The sequence below is a fragment of the Ctenopharyngodon idella genome, chromosome 3, assembly GCF_019924925.1.
Source record: "Ctenopharyngodon idella isolate HZGC_01 chromosome 3, HZGC01, whole genome shotgun sequence".
Classification (NCBI taxonomy): domain Eukaryota; kingdom Metazoa; phylum Chordata; class Actinopteri; order Cypriniformes; family Xenocyprididae; genus Ctenopharyngodon; species Ctenopharyngodon idella.
In genome coordinates, this window is record NC_067222.1 from 44,790,096 (window position 1) to 44,807,625 (window position 17,530).

The 17,530-nt window shown below is 37.9% G+C and overlaps 1 protein-coding gene across 24 annotated transcripts in view; it reads right to left on the minus strand.

Moving 5' to 3' along the window:
* LOC127509550 (NACHT, LRR and PYD domains-containing protein 12-like) overlaps nucleotides 1–17,530 on the minus strand; it is a 238,303-nt gene that overhangs the window by 167,702 nt on the left and 53,071 nt on the right. For 2 of the 24 annotated variants that reach the window (XM_051888379.1, XM_051888374.1), the window contains exons 11-12: nucleotides 3,343–3,389; nucleotides 3,197–3,267 (exon numbers count right to left, since the gene is read on the minus strand). The exons of 18 other annotated variants lie outside the window; for them this stretch is intronic. In XM_051888379.1, coding sequence (XP_051744339.1) covers nucleotides 3,197–3,267; nucleotides 3,343–3,389 — 118 coding nt within the window. Of the gene's footprint in view, nucleotides 1–2,371; nucleotides 3,268–3,342; nucleotides 3,390–17,530 lie in introns of those variants that run through there. 4 more of the 24 variants (XM_051888377.1, XM_051888376.1, XM_051888373.1 and 1 more) reach the window with 3 other exon arrangements.

Sequence of the window (17,530 nt, forward strand, 5' to 3'; positions counted from 1 at the left end):
TAAAAGTAAATGTAATAAATGCAAATAAATCCTGTTACTTTCTATTTATCAAAGAATCCTGAAAAATAAAATGCATCATGGTTTCCACAACAATTTTAAGCAGCACAACTATTTTCAACACTGATAATAATCATAAATGTTTCTTGAGCAGCAAATCATCATATTACAATGATTTCTGAAGGACCACGTTACACTGAAGACTGTAATAGTAATATTTCGCAATATTACTGTTTGTGCAGCCTTGGTGATCATAAGAGACTTCTTTCAAAAACATTAAAAAGTCTATCAATAAGCACTGCATTATTCATATACTTTTTTGTCAATAAATATCTTGAGTTGGCTTTAAAACACACACATAAACCATATATTGTCACAATCGTCTTCACGTTTCATCAGTCAAAACGTTTCTGCTTTTTGTTCAACTGCTGCTACAGCGAATAGCTGGTGGAGAGAGAGAGAGAGAGAGAGAGAGAGAGAGAGAGAGAGAGAGAGAGAGAGAGAGAGAGAGAGCGCCCTCTGGCTTCGAGTATGAATGAAACAGACTTTACACGAGAGTTTTAGCGCTCATAATGTTCACATCACCTCGTTTTGGATAATAATAAAACGACAGGTCATGAATGGACTGTCTTGTCTCTTTAAATTTAAATCTAGATTGATTCATATTGGACTTCACGTCCCTCGTGTTTTCTACGCCATGCAAGATACTCATCATTTATAGTTCAACTACAGTAAATCTACCCTTAAAAAAAAGATACTAACAACATTTACACGTTTAAAGGAGCCAATATCATTTTTAATATATAATTATTGGATAATGAAATGTATTATTTCTGCAATGAAAGCAGTATTAATCTGGCAATTTATACTATTTACACCTAAAACAAATCTAGAAAACTAATTCATATTACTGACATAAAGCATAGTGATAACAGCAGCATTAAACATTTATTTTGAAGTATGTTAGGAATGATATTTAAAGAAAAGTACTTAATAAAAAAGACATTTAATTTCTCATTAAGAGCATTTCTCATTTGTCAGAGAAAAGAGAAACACTAAATATAATATACAATTTATTATAATGTTTCAATATTTTTTTTAATATAATACAACCAATTATAATATATATATATATATATATATATATATATATATATATATATATATATATAATTTTTAAATGCTTCTAATGAATGAATGTGCTGCAAGAGTCAAAACAGATTTAAATAGAGTCTAGAATTGAATCTCATAAACAGTTTCTCCAGCAGAGCTTCTGAATGTTGCTTTCAAACAACAAATAATCCTAAAACTGGCGACGTATCCTGTGGGATACAAACATTTGAGAGGCTGTGGGGAGAGCAGGGAAAGTTTGGGTCTCGTTTCTTGGTTTCATGTTGAAATTGTGTTTGTTGTGAATATTTGGATATATTGATTTTGTTCATAAATGTTTTGTTCAGCTCACGGGCAGCATTTAAAAACAACATGACCACCTGTAGAGGGAAATCTACTCACCTTCTGATAAATCTTGACATATTTCACATATTTACAATATTTGGAGGAGACTTACATGTTTAATATGTTGTTGTTGAGTGTTAGCTTATTACATTTATGTTGAAATATTATGAATTTAATTTTGACATTTTTCATAATCTGCCTGTAAATGTTTGTATCTCCCAGGATACGTCGCCAGTTTGGGGGAATAAATCAGTTTAAAACAGAATGTGTGTTACTACATATTAGCCAAATTTTTAAAACATTTATTCTCTCATAACTTAAACTAAACATTCTTTGTAAAATTCTGTTATATTCTGTATATATGCATGTGTTGAAGAAGTGTTGTATTATTTGTGTCCTAATAAGATGGAAAATAGGAATAAATTAATTTTATGATTTTATGTTCTTGCCATTTTAAGGGTTAAATCAGAATATATATTTTTTTAATTATTTGTTACACTAAAATGACATGATCTCCTGAAAACACATCCTGAGGAATATTATTACACAATATTAATGTTACACAACAATCCAGTGACATCAGAGCATCAAGATTATTTGTGCCTCTTTCCTGTTAGACTGAAACACAGAAAAACTCTTTGACTGAAGAAACTTCTTCCTCCTGAAGACTGTGATTCTCTTTGCTAAATCCAGATGTGTGTCTGTGTGTGTGTGTGTGTGTTGTTTAAATTTCATATTTGAAATCACCAATGAAATCAGACAACAACTGCGTCATAAATGTGGTTTCTTCTGCTCAAATAGTGTTAAAAAAGTGTGCAGAACACTGACTGTTTCTATAGCAACCGGAGCTTCCAGCAGCTGCAGTGATGCGATGACTTTATCAGTCACTGATTGGCTCTTTAATTTGAACTTTCTCCCATTCATAGTAATAATACGAGCGCACCTTCTTTATTTCTTTATATTATATATTATTATTTGTCACAGACTCGTTTACTTTCCTGCTCAACAGTTCCTCTGTATTAGATTCAATCCAAACTCTCTTTTGATGAAGATTCATAAAGTGTTTGAAACTGAACATTAAAACAACAAAACATGAAATGAACGACAGCACAGAGAGACAAACGTTCAGCATTAATGGAAATAACAGTCAAAGATCAACTGTGTTACACGCATAATTAGTGTTATTACGCATAATTTTTTTACAGTGTGTGTGTGTGTGTGTGTGTGTGTGTGTGTGTGTGTGTGTGTGTCAGTCAGTGTGTGTCAGTCAGTGTGTGTGTTGTTTAATGTCACACAGAGACACTGAAGAGTTATAATCAACTCTAAATCCAGCACAGAGGGGTTCATCAGTGAATGTGGTGTTGAATGTGTGTAAGTGTGTGAGTGTGTGTGTGTCAGAGACGCTGTAGAAGGACAGAGTGCCGGCCGACACGTCCACAAACACTCCTACTCTCTTACTGACTGGAGCAGAAGATATATCAGTTTCCTTCTTATTGTGACGGACACTGAATCTGTGATCAGAGCAGTTCAGACTCCAGGACTTCTCATTATGTCCAAACACACAGTCAGTCCCTCCTTTCCTCTTGATTCCTTTATAAGCCACTGATATTACAGCATCATCTCCACTCCATTCAGCCTCCCAGTAACAGCGTCCAGTCAGAGTCTCTCCACACAGAACCTGATTATACACATCAAATCTCTCTGGATGATCAGGATACGACTGATTCTCAAACACACGCGTCACCTTCCTGTTCTCCTCAGACAGAACGAGTCGAGGGTGTGCTGTGTTTGGATCCAGTGTGAGATCACAGGCGTCTGAACACAAGAACAACATTTACAACAACAACATTTACAACAACAAACACTCAAACTGTGTGATTGATGACTTACACTTTTGTGGTCCTGGTGTCATCCTGAACTCTCCTCCGTGATCCACACTAGAAACACACACACACATTATTATTATTATTATCATTATTATTATTATTAGTGGTGTTTTCCTCACTATTATCGTCTCTGAATCTCACATTATTATTTTTTTTAGGAGGATCAATAAAGATCATCACAGATTCTCATTGATTCAGTCTGTAAGTTTAACCCTTTGGTCACCATAGCAACCATTCAGATCCCCCTAGCAAATGCATAGGAACTCCTAGTAACCACCTAAAATACCTTAGCAACCGCAAAGTAACACCCTAGCAACCACCTGGAACACCTGGCAAACCACCTACCAATGGCCTAGCAACCAGCCAGAACACCATAGCAACTGTCTAGCAACCACCCAATATACCCTAGCAACCGCCTAGCAATTCCATAGCAACCACTCAGAACATCCTAGCAACCACCTAGCCTTGCCCTAGCAACCACCTTGCAATGACCTAGCAACATCCTAGCAACCAACTTGCAATGACCTAACAACCACACAACACCCTAGAAACCACCTAGCAAAGCCCTAGCAACCACCAAGAACACCTTAGCAACTGCCTAGTAATGCCTTAGCAACCACCCAGAATACCTTAGCAGTGACCTAGCAACTTCATAGCAACCGCCCAGAACACCCTAGCAACCACCTAGCTACACCCTAGAAACCACTAAAATCACCCTAACAACCGCCTAGCAACACTCTAGCAACCATCCAGGAAACCCTAGCAACCGCCTAGCAATGCCTTAGCAACCACCCAGTACACCCTAGTAACCGACAAGAACTTCCTAACAACTACCCAGAATACCTTAGCAACCATCTAGCAACTCCCTAGCAAGCACTCAGAACACCCTAGTAACTGCCTAGTAACCACACAGAATACCCTAGATCTTGCCTGTCAACTTCCTTGCCACACCCTAGCAACCATTTAGAGCACCCTAGCAACTGTATAACATCATGAATAAGCCATATTTCAGCACCAGAACATGATTGGCTCTCTTGCAGTCACATGTATCTCTCCTCATTCATCTTCTTCCTCCCGGGGCGTCTGGGAGAAGTGTCAGCGGCGTGAATGCGGTGAACTCTGCTGTCTCTCACTTGTTGGAGTTGGTGCCGCTCTGTTTTGTCACTGTGTTCGCTTTAATAACATTTTCTGATGCTTCCGCTGTTTCATTTCTGCAGGCACCAGTGTGAAGTGAAAGTGTCTCTGAAGTCGGCTCAGACGCAGATGGAAATATACTTCTGGTTTACAGTTAAACTGACAGCCGTCTTACTGTTTATTTGTGTCTCCGATTTAGATCTGAGACTTTTACTAAGCCGACGCACCGTACCGTTTAAAGGTGACTTATGTAGTTTGTGCTGTACTAGCGCCACCTAGAGGAATCACAAAAATACAGCATATTTTGCAAACCCTAAACAACACCATCAGCTCTTACAGGTGATTATGAAGGCATGTCTCTACAGGTAAATATAGGACACTTTCAATAAAAGCTCCAACATATTAGAAATACTTTCTACCGTGTTGTTATGTGTCAAGAGAGTGAGCAACTGAGTATCGAACACTCTGTGTAGAGTGAACGCGAGCGTCAACTTATAATAAACAAATCCAATGTACATATCTGCACCGGGCAGTTTTGACATGACAGCATACCCGGTTAAAAAAAAGTCACCGATCGCCAAATATATACATATATAGTGAAGGTGAAAAGAAAAAGTGCTGGGGCGATACACCTCTCTCCCGATTCGATACTATCACGGTACTTGGGTGCTAATACGTATTACGTAAAATATGTATTGCAATTTTTCTACATAACACTAGACCGAGGGGAAAAGTTGAAGGCTGTACATGATATATAAGATGAGTCATATTTACAAAAACAATTCATCACATCTTTGAGTTTAATTTCAGAAGCTTCACACATTGCAGAACTACATTCTCTTGAATACATGATTCAATGGCCCTGTCCCAAATGGCACCCTAAACACTCGCGCTCTTCCTACGAGTCCACACCTTCGTGATGTAACGCCGCTTTGACTGTTGGGAAGAAGTCTGCTGCGGACATAGGCGTCGTAACTGGGGGGAAAAGGGTGACAGAGTGCATGAGGGGCCCTTGACCATCCTGAAATTATTATTATTATTTTACAATTGTGCACATTCACTGTGTCTGCGCTATTTCTCTGTTCGCTAGTTTGACAAGCTTTTGGCACACGTCTGTGTAGGCGCCTCCCACGAGCACAGCAAAGTCGCATGATTTGATTGGTCGTCTGGGAACGTTGCAAAGCGCTATATGGCTGTGAGGGAGAGCGGACGCGCCGGACTAGGGAGTGAGATCTTCGAATCGCGCCGCCGCCGTTCAAGCTAAGATCAGACAAAAAGTAAACAGTAAGGTAAAACAATTCCTCATAAATTTCTTTCCAAAGAGACCAAATGAGAACATATATTGTTCGAGTGAGGCAACGGCGACCTGAATGCAGCTGTTTACGTTGTGTAAATACAGGTGCTGGTCATATAATTAGAATATCATCAAAAAGTTCGTTTTTTTATTATAAATTATTTTTAAAAATGAAACTTTCATATATTCTAGATTCCCTACATGTAAAGTAAAACATTTCAAAAGTTTTTTTTTAAATTTTGATGATTAAGAGCGTACAGCTCATGAAAATCCAAAATCCAGTGTTTCAAAATATTAGAATATTTCCTAAGATCAATCAAAAAATGGATTTGCAAAACAGAAAAGTTCAAGTTCTTTAAAGTATGTTCTTTTGTGCACTCAATACTTGGTCGGCAGCACATATTACAGCAAATGACTTGCTCCTAGCACAAATTACTGCATCAGTGAAGTGTGGCATGGAAGTGATCAGCCTGTGGCACTGCTGAGGCACTATTGAGCCTTCAGATCATCTGTATATTGTTGGATCGACTGTTTCTCATCTTTCTCTTGAAAATATCCCATAGATTTAGGTCAGGCATATTGGCTGGCCAATAAAGCACAGTAATATCATGGTCAGCAAACCACTTGGAAGTGGTTTTTGCACTGTGGGCAGGTGCTTAAGTCCTGCTGGAAAAGGAAATCAGCATCTCCATAAAGCTTGTCAGCAGATGGAAGCATAAAGTGCTCCAAAATCTCCTGGAAGATGGCTGCATTGACTTTGTACTTGATAAAACACAATGGACCAACACCAGCAGACGTCACGGCCCCCCCAAATCATTACTGACTTCAGAAACTTCACACTAGACTTCAAGCAGCTTGGATTCTGTGCCTCTCCAGTCTTCCTTCAGACTCTGGGACCATGATTTCAACATGAAATGCAAAATTTACTTTTATCTGAAAAGAGGACTTTCGACCACTGTTCACTGTCCAGTTCTTTTTCTCCTTAGCCCAGGTAAGATGCTTCTGACGTTGTCTCTGGTTCAGAAGTGGCTTGGTAGTCCTTTTCCTGAAGATGTCTGAGTGTGGTGACTCTTGATGCGCTGACTCCGGCTTCATTCTACTCATTGTGAAGCTCTCCCAAGTGTTTGAATCGGCTTTACTTGACAGTATTCTCAAGCTTGCGGTCATCCCTGTTGCTTGTGCACCTTTGCCTACCCAATTTCTTCCTTCCAGTCAACTTTGCATTTAATATGCTTTGACACATCACTCTGTAAACAGCCACCCCATTCAGTAATGACCTTCTGTGACTTACTCTCTTTGTGGAGGGTGTCAATGATTGTCTCCTGGACCATTGCCAAGTCAGCAGTCTTCCCCATTAGTGTGGTTTCAAAGAACAAAAGATACCCGGAATTTATCCTGTAGGGATGATCATTTAATTAAACTCAAATGTAAATATTCTAATATTTTGAGATACTGGATTTTGGACTTTCATTAGCTGTACGCTCTAATCAACAAATTTAAAAAAAAAAAACTTTTGAAATGTTTTACTTTACATGTAGGGAATCTAGAATATATGAAAGTTTCATTTTTTAAAATAATTTACAATAAAAAAAATGAACTTTTTCACAATATTCTAATTATATGACCAGCACCTGTAGATGCTTGCTGAACAGGAGTCTGCATTTTCCTCCATAATGAGAAACAACTTGTTTCTAAGCCGGTAATAAACGCTCTTATCGAACTCTAAACACCGAAGTAACACGAAAAGTGAGTGACAAATCTTTAGAGATAAACTGTAAATATGGAAAACAATATGTAAATGATGTTTGTGTGGATATTGCATTAAAATATTAATATGAGCAAAGTCGGTCATTTAATTTTAAGATAGCGTGATGATGATAAACTAAAAAAAAAGTATATCAAAAACGATTAAAAACATTAAACACTCACAAAATTCATCACAAGATCCAGGCAGCTACTGTTTACAAATCCAACACACTTTTAACATTTTACAGAAATGACAAAAATTATTTAAAATATATAAAAATGGGCCATCTCAGTAACAGTCATGAAAGATTAATGTAATATCACAAGTGTCATTATTTGTACCATGTATACTATTCAGCAGCAATTCTTAAACTATACACACGTTATGACAGCATAAATATCAGACATGTAGCTAATATATGGCTCAGGGTAATATCAATCCTGTGTTCATCATGCTTGTAGACGTACCTACACTGTTAAATAGTTTGGAAAGATTGTAATGTTTTGGAATACAAGGCACAATGTTAATAAAACACAATTCCAATTAAATATTGTTAAACTTATTAGTGTTGCCTTATTACTAGGTTGCTCTATTTAAATACAGCACAATTCAAACACAAATGTGAGTATATTACATGATATATAGTACAACTGTTTTTCTATCAGTGAGTGCTCTGTGTGTATAGTTGTACACTACTATTTTAAAAAGAGTGAAATAAAATAAAATATATAATTATTATATAATATATATATATATATATATATATATATATATATATACACACACACATATATATATATATATATATATATATATATAATATATATATATATAATATCATGGGATGCTGGCAAAGTGGCCCCCACACACCATCTTTGCGTAAGGCCCAAGAATCAGTGCTATGCCCTTTGGCTGCAGAACTTGCACCAGTTGCTCAGCAAAAGTGTGCATTGAGGGCGCATATCGACTGCAAAGGGGGCGCTCGTGAGCACCCTTCCTAGACCTAAAATTGACAAATGGGACACCCTCTTGTGAACTTAACGGGTATGCGCACGCGGCAGCCATTGTAAGTCCACAAGACCAAAAGTGCATATGAAGTGTCATTTGGAGCAGGGCCAATGACACACAATTTTAAAGTAACAATGTAACGATACAGTCGTTATTTGAGTCTCTACCGTAGACATCAGTGTTTATATTTAAACTATAAAACTCTTATCCCATGTACTTCTATGATGATTCAAACTATTATTTCACAGAAATAATGATACCATGAGGTTGAAATAATGAAAGCTGCTCTCTCTGGATCAGCGGCAGCACTAACACAGATTTAAAGGGTTAGTTCACTTAAAAATGAAATCTCTGTCAGTAATTACTCACCCTCATGTCGTTTCACACCCGTAAGACCTTCGTTCATCTTCAAAACACAAATTAAGATATTTTTGATGAAATCCAGTGGCTCAGAGAGGCCTCCATTGACAGCAATGCCATTCAAACCCTCAAGATCCATAAAGACGTTGTTAAAACAGTCGACGTGACTGCAGTGGTTCTACAATAATTTTATGAAGCAACGAGAATACTTTTTGTGCGCAAAAAAAAAAAAAAAATAATGACTTTATTCAACAAGTTCTTTTCTTCCTTCTTGGGCCTCTGATGAGAGCTCACGAAAGCACACGACGCATGCGCGGGAAGATGACGTAAAAGCCGGCGTTTTGACACATCACCCGGAAGCGAGGAACTGTGTTTGCAGGCGGAGGAAGACACGCTCTGTACATAAAACAGTCTTCGTAAATATGTCAGCAGATTTCGACAAACAGGATGAGTTGCATTTTTTAGCCAAACCGTACTTATTTGAACCAGAATATACAGAAAGGGTTTTACGTCATTTTCCCGCGCATGCGTCGTGGTGCTTTCGTGAGCCCAAGACTGAAGAGAAGAACTTGTTGAACAAAGTCGTTATTTATATTTTTTTTGCACACAAAAAGTATTCTCGTTGCTTCATAAAATTATTGTAGAACCACTGCAGTCACGTCGACTGTTTTAACAATGTCTTTAGTACCTTTATGGATCTTGAGGGTTTGAATGATCTTGCTGTCAATGGAGGCCTCACTGAGCCACTGGATTTCATCAAAAATATCTTAATTTGTGTTCTGAAGATGAACGAAGGTCTTACGGGTGTGAAACAACATGAGGGTGAGTAAGTAATGACAGAAATTTAATTTTTATGTGAACTAACGCTTTAAATGTTACGATATGATTTTGTCAAAGGTACCGGTCAAAAGTTTGGACACATTACTATTCTTAATGTTTTTGAAAGAAGTCTCTTCTGCTCATCAAGCCTGCATTTATTTGATCAAAAAAAAAAAAAACAGTAATATTGTGAAATATTACTACAATTTAAAATAATGGTTTTCTATTTTAATATACTTATAACCTTTGATAATTTTTTTCAGGATTCTTTGATTAATAATAAAAAAGGAACAGCATTTATTTAAAATAGAAATCTTTTGTAACAATATACACTACCATTCAAAACTTTTTTTCAAAAGTAATTTTCTTTCTTTTTTTGAAATAAATGAATAAGTTTATTCAGCGAGAATGTGCTAAATTGATAAAAGTGATGGTAAAGACTTATAAAAGAATTTCTATTTTTAATAACTGCTTTTCTTTTTAAGTTTTTATTCATCAATGAATCCTGAAAAAGTATCACAGGCTCCAAAAAAATATGAAGCAGCACAACTGTTTCCAACATTGATAATAAATTATCATTTCAGAATGATTTCTGAAGGATCATGTGACACTGAAGACTGGAGGAATGATGCTGAAAATAATTTTCTGAAAACGTAATAAAATCTTGAGCTCATAATGTAATAATTTTTACGTTATGAGAAATGTATTACATTAGTTTAATATTATTACAATTCACCAATACAGTTTCACCAATACTACTATAATAATAATAATAATAATAATTATTATTATTATTATTATCATAACTACTACTACTTTTTATACTTCTTGTATGCTATACAAGGTGTGTGTGTGTTTGTGTGTGTGTGTTGCATTTCACAGGTAGTTTAATAATAATTGTATGAATATTTAAATGTTGAATTTCACAGGTAGTTTAAGACTGGATTTAGATTTTTGAAAATGTACTCTAAGGGAATACTAATTTATGATGTTTTAAAAGCTATTACAATTATAAAAATATGTCATGTTTTTGGTGAGTTCATAATGTAATAAATTTCTCATAATGTAAAAATTGTTATTACATTATGAGCTCAAGATTTCATTACGTTTTGAGAAATTTTATTACATTATGAACATTTTATTACAATAATAATGTAATACTTATTACTTAATACTTATTATTATGTGCTGTTATTATATTATGAGTTGCTGCAACCATATATATATATATATATATATATATATATATATATATATATATATATATATATATATATAGCCTACGATTGCTGCATAATTATCAAAAACAGTAATATAATAAAGTCCTTTCACGTCACCATTGTGTGTGCTGCTGTCAGCCTACACTTCACATAATAGGCCTGTAGGTGGCGCCTGTGCTTCATTAAATAATCAATCACTTTATGGGACTCTGCGTCTGTCGACAGCAGACAATCTTGCCAGTCAATCACTCTGTGGTTATGTGGAAAGTTCCTCTGCAAACAGATTTTGTCAGTTTTGTTTAATTGATAAACCAAATTTGCAGTATATTTTTGATGGAAATAACACAGAGGCGTACAAGGGAGAGGGAGTCACTCCTCTTGAGGTCAAATTGATGCTGCCACATTTCAATTATGAGGAGAAAAGTTTTTCTCTGGAACAACTAAATGAAAGAATAGCAGGGTTTGACTGTGGCTATGGAAATAAAGTAATATACCTATCGTTAATTGTTAATGTCTGATAATGTTATTAAGCAAACTGCAATACAGATGTGGTGTTTACTACTAGTGTTGCCTTTTCTGTCAGGTGATTTCATTGATCCTAACAGCCCACATTGACATCTTGACCTCCTGTTGAGGGACGTTTTTGTGATATAATTTTTGTTATAAAAAAGTGTTTGCTGCTTATCTTAAACAAATGATAACAGATCACCACACACATTTTAGGTTTTGTCATCCTTCCTGACAGGAATCCAATTCCTAAACACCATTTTATGACACATCCGAGTATTATGAATTTATTTGGACGTCTTTCCAAGTTGTGGTGCATGAGGTTTGAAGCAAAACATCACCCCCTTATGCCACAGATCTAATTAGTACGCAACTATTTCAACAACTCTGGCTCATAAGCATCAGATTCAGCAAATGTACGACTGGAAATTGAGCTCAGCACAAAGTTTTGAAATGACTGTGCCCAATGCTTTCCCAGTTGTGACTGCATGTTTGTACAAGGACGACCAATTGCTTGACAAACTGAAGACAGACTCTCATTTTGAGACTCTCATTCATACCAGATCAATTCATGTGACCAACAATATCAGCTTCTTAGGGACAAGGACAGGACATTCGCCTTTAAAAGCAGATGAAAGGGGAGAACCTTTATTTGGTGAAGTTATAATCATAATCATGGGCGACATATTTTTCCCGATGTGAGCCGTCAGCTCCAGACTCGTCCACTTGTAGCGGTTAAGGCCCGGGTATACTTCATTTCCCGCGTTACGCTCCGTCTCGTGCACAGTTGAGCGCGCAAGCCTTTCAAAGATACAACTTTATGACGTTAAATGATGGACAAAACAGCGCGAGCGCATAAACAGTGAATTACAGCAGTGTGCGCACAGTGACAAAGGTTGCACATAAAATGTAAAATTGCAGAAATCGCAAACCCCAAACATGAGCACAAAAAAATATGATTGTGCACACCAATAAATACGTTGTGAGGAGAAATAACAAAACCGCAAATCCTGACAGGTCTCACACGCACAGAACTGACCACAAGCGCAAGTTCTGTTCTGCACGCATGCGAAATTCTAAAACACGTGAGCTGAAATCTTGCGCACACGAGTCAATTTTGACAGGGGGCGGTGTCCAATGTTATTGGCTGCTGGCCTTGTCTGACTCTCTTATTTCGATTGGCTGCTTGTATTATGTTAACGATGTCCTCCTGTTGTGATTGGCTGTTGTTGGCCCTCTTCGAACAAAGACCGTCAAAACGGGCTGTGTTGAGGTGGCAGGCAGTAAAATTTTCTATCTAGACTAAATTCATAAGTCTAAGTAGGTACTGTGTTGGGAATGGGATGGCAAACAGTAAAATTTTCTTTAAGTTCATTTCGTTTTAAGTTTTTTTTTTTTTTTTTTCATGATCTGTTTTCTTGATCTACACATAAAAAACAATTTCTTACTATATAATTTTAACTTAAGTTGGTTTGAAACAATGGTAAAGTTGGGTTTGATATTGGGCATTCATTAAACATTCAATATTTTCTTCAACATTAAATGATGTGTAGGCCTAATCATAAAATATTGGCGTTTCATGCTGTATCTCGTTCAGATCATGCACATAAAGCATTTTCTAAATAGCCGCAAGCAGCAATCATCAGAGCCTAAGCACCATGACCCATGACCAACACTCAATCATGTCATATTTTTGTAGAAATTATAATACTGGAATGCAGAAATACTACACAGAACAAACTGTCATATAACTTAAGTATGGAAGCCCGTTTCCACCACAATTGAGTAAAAAAATATAATTCTGTAAGTCATAATAATGAGAAACTTTCTCATAATTATGACTTAGTATCTCATTATATTGAGAAAGTTTCTCGTAATTATGACTTAGTTTCTCATAATAATGAGAAACTTCTACGCATGCGCAAAGCAGCGGAGCACTGACACGCTAGCGACATCCGCTGGTCAAATGCGATAACTCTGCAACCATGGCACGTTCTGCAAAAGTGTAATCTATAATATCATTAAATAAATAACATTATTGATAAATTATCAGTAGCCATGAGACGGGATATAGTCATTTATTCATTTGCAACATTCATTTGTATTTTTGTGTATGAACAAGCAGAAACACAGAGTGGTGATCCATGGATTTCAAACAGATAGAGGAATGATAAGACAGCACACACCTACATATCCAAGTCTGTTAAAGAACGCTTCACCTGGAAAGCTGTCTTTTGCATACATTCTAATGAGTCATAAACATCTTAAAAGGTGTTTTCTGTAGGAATATCACTGGAATGAAGGTTTATGGCTGGGCAAGTGCTTTAGGACCTGGTTTATATTAGAAAAGCTTTCCAGCGCCTTGTCTAGGCAAACCTGCACATCAAATAGCCTAGACTCATCCGCGAAATACGTGTTAACGTTAACACATAAACCCACACATTTTATGAAGACGTTGCACTTAAACTTAACGAATACATGTCATATTCCTTCGTTAATCTGATCATTAAGCCGTCGCGTTCATGCAACAGTTTCCACCGTTACCACGGAAACCACTTTGCGTTCCACCTTCTCGTGCGCATGGAAAAGTATTGAAGATATACTGATAATTTATAATAACTGATGTTATTTAATGATACTATAGATAGACTGCACTTTGTAGATTACTTTAACGAAAACAACTGTTTTGCATAACGTGCCATGTTTGCTGTTCTCGCATTTACGAGACTTTGACCAGCGGATGTCGCTAGCGTGCCACGCCCTTCTGCTTCGCTGCTCTGTGCATGCGTAGAAGTTTCTCATTACTATGAGAAAGTTTCTCGTTATTATGAGAAACTAAGTCATTATTACGAGAAAGTTTCTCATTATTATGACTTACAGAATTATATTTTTTTACTCAATTGTGGAGGAAACGGGCTTCCATACTTAAGACAGTTAGAAAAAAACAAAAAAAACAGAAAGGCCTCAATGGAATAATTCTTGTGCTGCAGGTGCTTCTAAACTGGTTTCAGGTTATCTGAGAATGTGCTGTCTTTTTTCATTCACACCACAACAGTTTGTAAGTGTCTTTTTAGAAATCTTAATTTTTAATTTTCTTCAAAAGGCAAATAAAATTATATCTTCATTTTAAATGGAAAGCAATATATTTAATCATGTCTGGCAATTTGAAAAAATGTTACGGGTCTATAAAAGTTAAATAAACATTTAATCTATAAGCCTTTCACATATTTCTACTCTAAAACTATACTGTCAGTACACCAAAGTTATACAAATGAACTAGATGATTTCCATTCAAATGGATGGGAACTGATAGGAAAAACATTTAGGCTTAAAATATTCCTTATCCTGTGGCTCCCTCTAGTGTACAACATTAATATCAACCTTCATCTTTCATTTGAAATAGCTAACCGTTTATAATTTTCATCATATATTTATGAAACTAAGCATGTTTGCCTTAATGGAAACCTGCTGCTCCAATGCACAAAGAATCTTACAGCTATGAAGACATATGAAATTAAAAAGAAAACACATCCCTTAACGTAATACAGCATTTTAATAATAATGAGGTCTTCCGTAGGGCTGCTCCAATTCACAAAAAAATCTTACTGCTACTCAGACGTATGAACTTTACTAAGAAAACTTTACTGCCTGCCATCCGATTCCCAACACAGCAGCTACGTACGGATTTAGAAAGAAAACCCATTCCCAACACAACCCGTTTTGACGGTCTTTGTTCGAAGAGGGCTAACAGCAGCCAATCACAACAGGAGGACATTGTTAACGTAATACAAGCAGCCAATAGCATTGGACACCGCCCCCTGTCAAAACCGACTCATGTGCGTAAGATTTCAGCTTGTGTGTGTTTTCGAATTACGCGCACATGCAGAACATAACTTGTGCTTGTGGTCAGTTCTGTGCGTGTGAGACCTGTAGACCTGTAATGCAGTTACACACTACATTTTGCACGGCACCTAACTTTTTCTGCAGCAGTTTGTTTCTGCTATAAAAAAGCGATATTGCCATCTAAGGCGAGTACTGAATGTACTATATCTTGTGCGTTTTGCCTTTACTCACCCCAAACTTGTCAGCAAAGCTACTTTGCATGAATGCAAGTGCATTAGCAGGTAGTTGCTGAATCACAGGTGTTTGATTTAGGAGATGAGGTCATGACTGATGAGGCTGAAACCAGCACATCCAGTGAAAGTAGACTTTGACTATTTAATTTTACTTAACATTAGTTTATTTATCCACTATATTGACAAGACATTTTTGAAGGATATTGGTTTACTTGTGGCCTTTTTGTGCACTTGAGCTTAACTGAGACTTGACACCTGTAATGTTTTTTTTCAAGTGTACGTTTATAAAAGATACTTAAATATCCTAATTGAACTAAGGCCTAATCCTGGCTTGGGCTAAGCCTTGTCTGTGAAACCGGGCCTAAGACTTTTACTCAAGTCGTATTAAAATTGGTTCCCTTTCAGTCAGTCACGTTCGACGTACGTCAGTAGTGACCGATGAATTGGGATATCGCCAGAGAGCCCTATCAGCTTCGAGTGAACTAAAACAAGCCAATGGAATTGGCGTGCGATATTTGCATAATGCGCACCGCCTCCGCCAGGTGGTATAAATAGGAAGCAGATGCCATCGCACTCTGTCTTTCGCTTCAGAGCCAACCTGTGTGTTCCTGCTATTAGTCTGAGAGTGACTTCGCAAGCCTTTGAAGAGCTTTTGTTCTACAGTGCTGGCTTTATGGCACCTTACAGCGAGGCCGCGAGCTTTCCCAGAGTGAGCTTCTCGAGCTGTTATACAGCTCTCAACTGCAGTTTTCACAGCATTATTTGCCCCGTTTGGTTTGCGATTTGGGCCGGTTCCTCTGTGTCTGTGACTCAGGGAGTGAAAAGTGTACCTGCAGTCACATCGCGGCTGTTCCCTGTGTGCTTCGGCACAAAGAACAAGAGCTTCTAAAAGAGCTTCACAGACAGACACTGCGTCTTTTCAAGATGTCATTCTGTTTGTGCGTTTCTGGAGGTGGTCGTTTCCTATCCTCACTGACGGCCACAATCACTTTCTCTCATGTCTGCTTAGCGTGCTGAGACTGTGTTTGTGGGTGGTTCATATTCTGTTGTAAAAAAAAAAAAAAAAAGAGAGCATGCCCACGTCAGCGCGTTGTTCGTCTTGCCTTTCTCGTAAGGGCTTGAGCGCTCAGCGCGCCGTGTGCCGTCAAGCTGCCGGCTGACAGCGCGTGTTGCCATGGCAACCCAGCGCGCTGTTCGGCGCTCTAGATGCGTGGTCGAGACTTGAGTGCCTCAAATGAGGTGGAGTCCCCTCACCTATTCCCCGATCTAGTTTCTCTTTCTGAATCAGAAAAGTACTACTTTTGGTGAATAAGCCAGGGTGACCAGAGGATCACAGTGGGGCAATACCTGCCGAGCCAATCTCCGTGGGCCCCCCACTCCTCTAATGCATCACAAACATGTTGTGACTGTGTTTGTGGGTGGTTTAAGTTTGGTAACAACATGGCCACGTCGGCGCTCAGCGCCGTGTGTCGTTCAGTTAGACGGCCACGTTCACTGTCCCACATGGCTGGTAGCTTCTGGGTGGATTGCTGGTCCTTCTCATGGAGGACCTAGCGTCTTAGTCAGGGCTCCAGCAGAGGATCAGATGTCGACTGCTACATTGGAGAGAAGGTTGTTGGGCTCTGGACATGATGATGATGCTGAGCGTCCCACGGTTGTGATGTGCTCATGCTGAATCAGATTCAGAGTTAATGACCATGCTTTCCCAGGCCCCTGGGGGCGTGGTGCGACACATACTCGCCTTGCCCCGCCCCCTGTCTTTAGCCCGGACATGCATGAAAAACTTGGCAGTTTGGAAGCCTTTTTTGGTCCCAAATATGGAAAGCCAAAAGGGTCATAATCTGCATTAAAAGTTTTTTCTCTCTCACTACCCTCTGTGGTGGGGTGGCAGTGCTATGGGCACACCACCTCTGCCCTGCATGGGTCTTGGCCCCCGGCAAGTCTGTGGAAGGCCAAAGCACTCATTGCATATGGGGTTGAGCTACGCATGATGTAAGTCATAGCGCAGGCCCCTGGCCAGACAATGT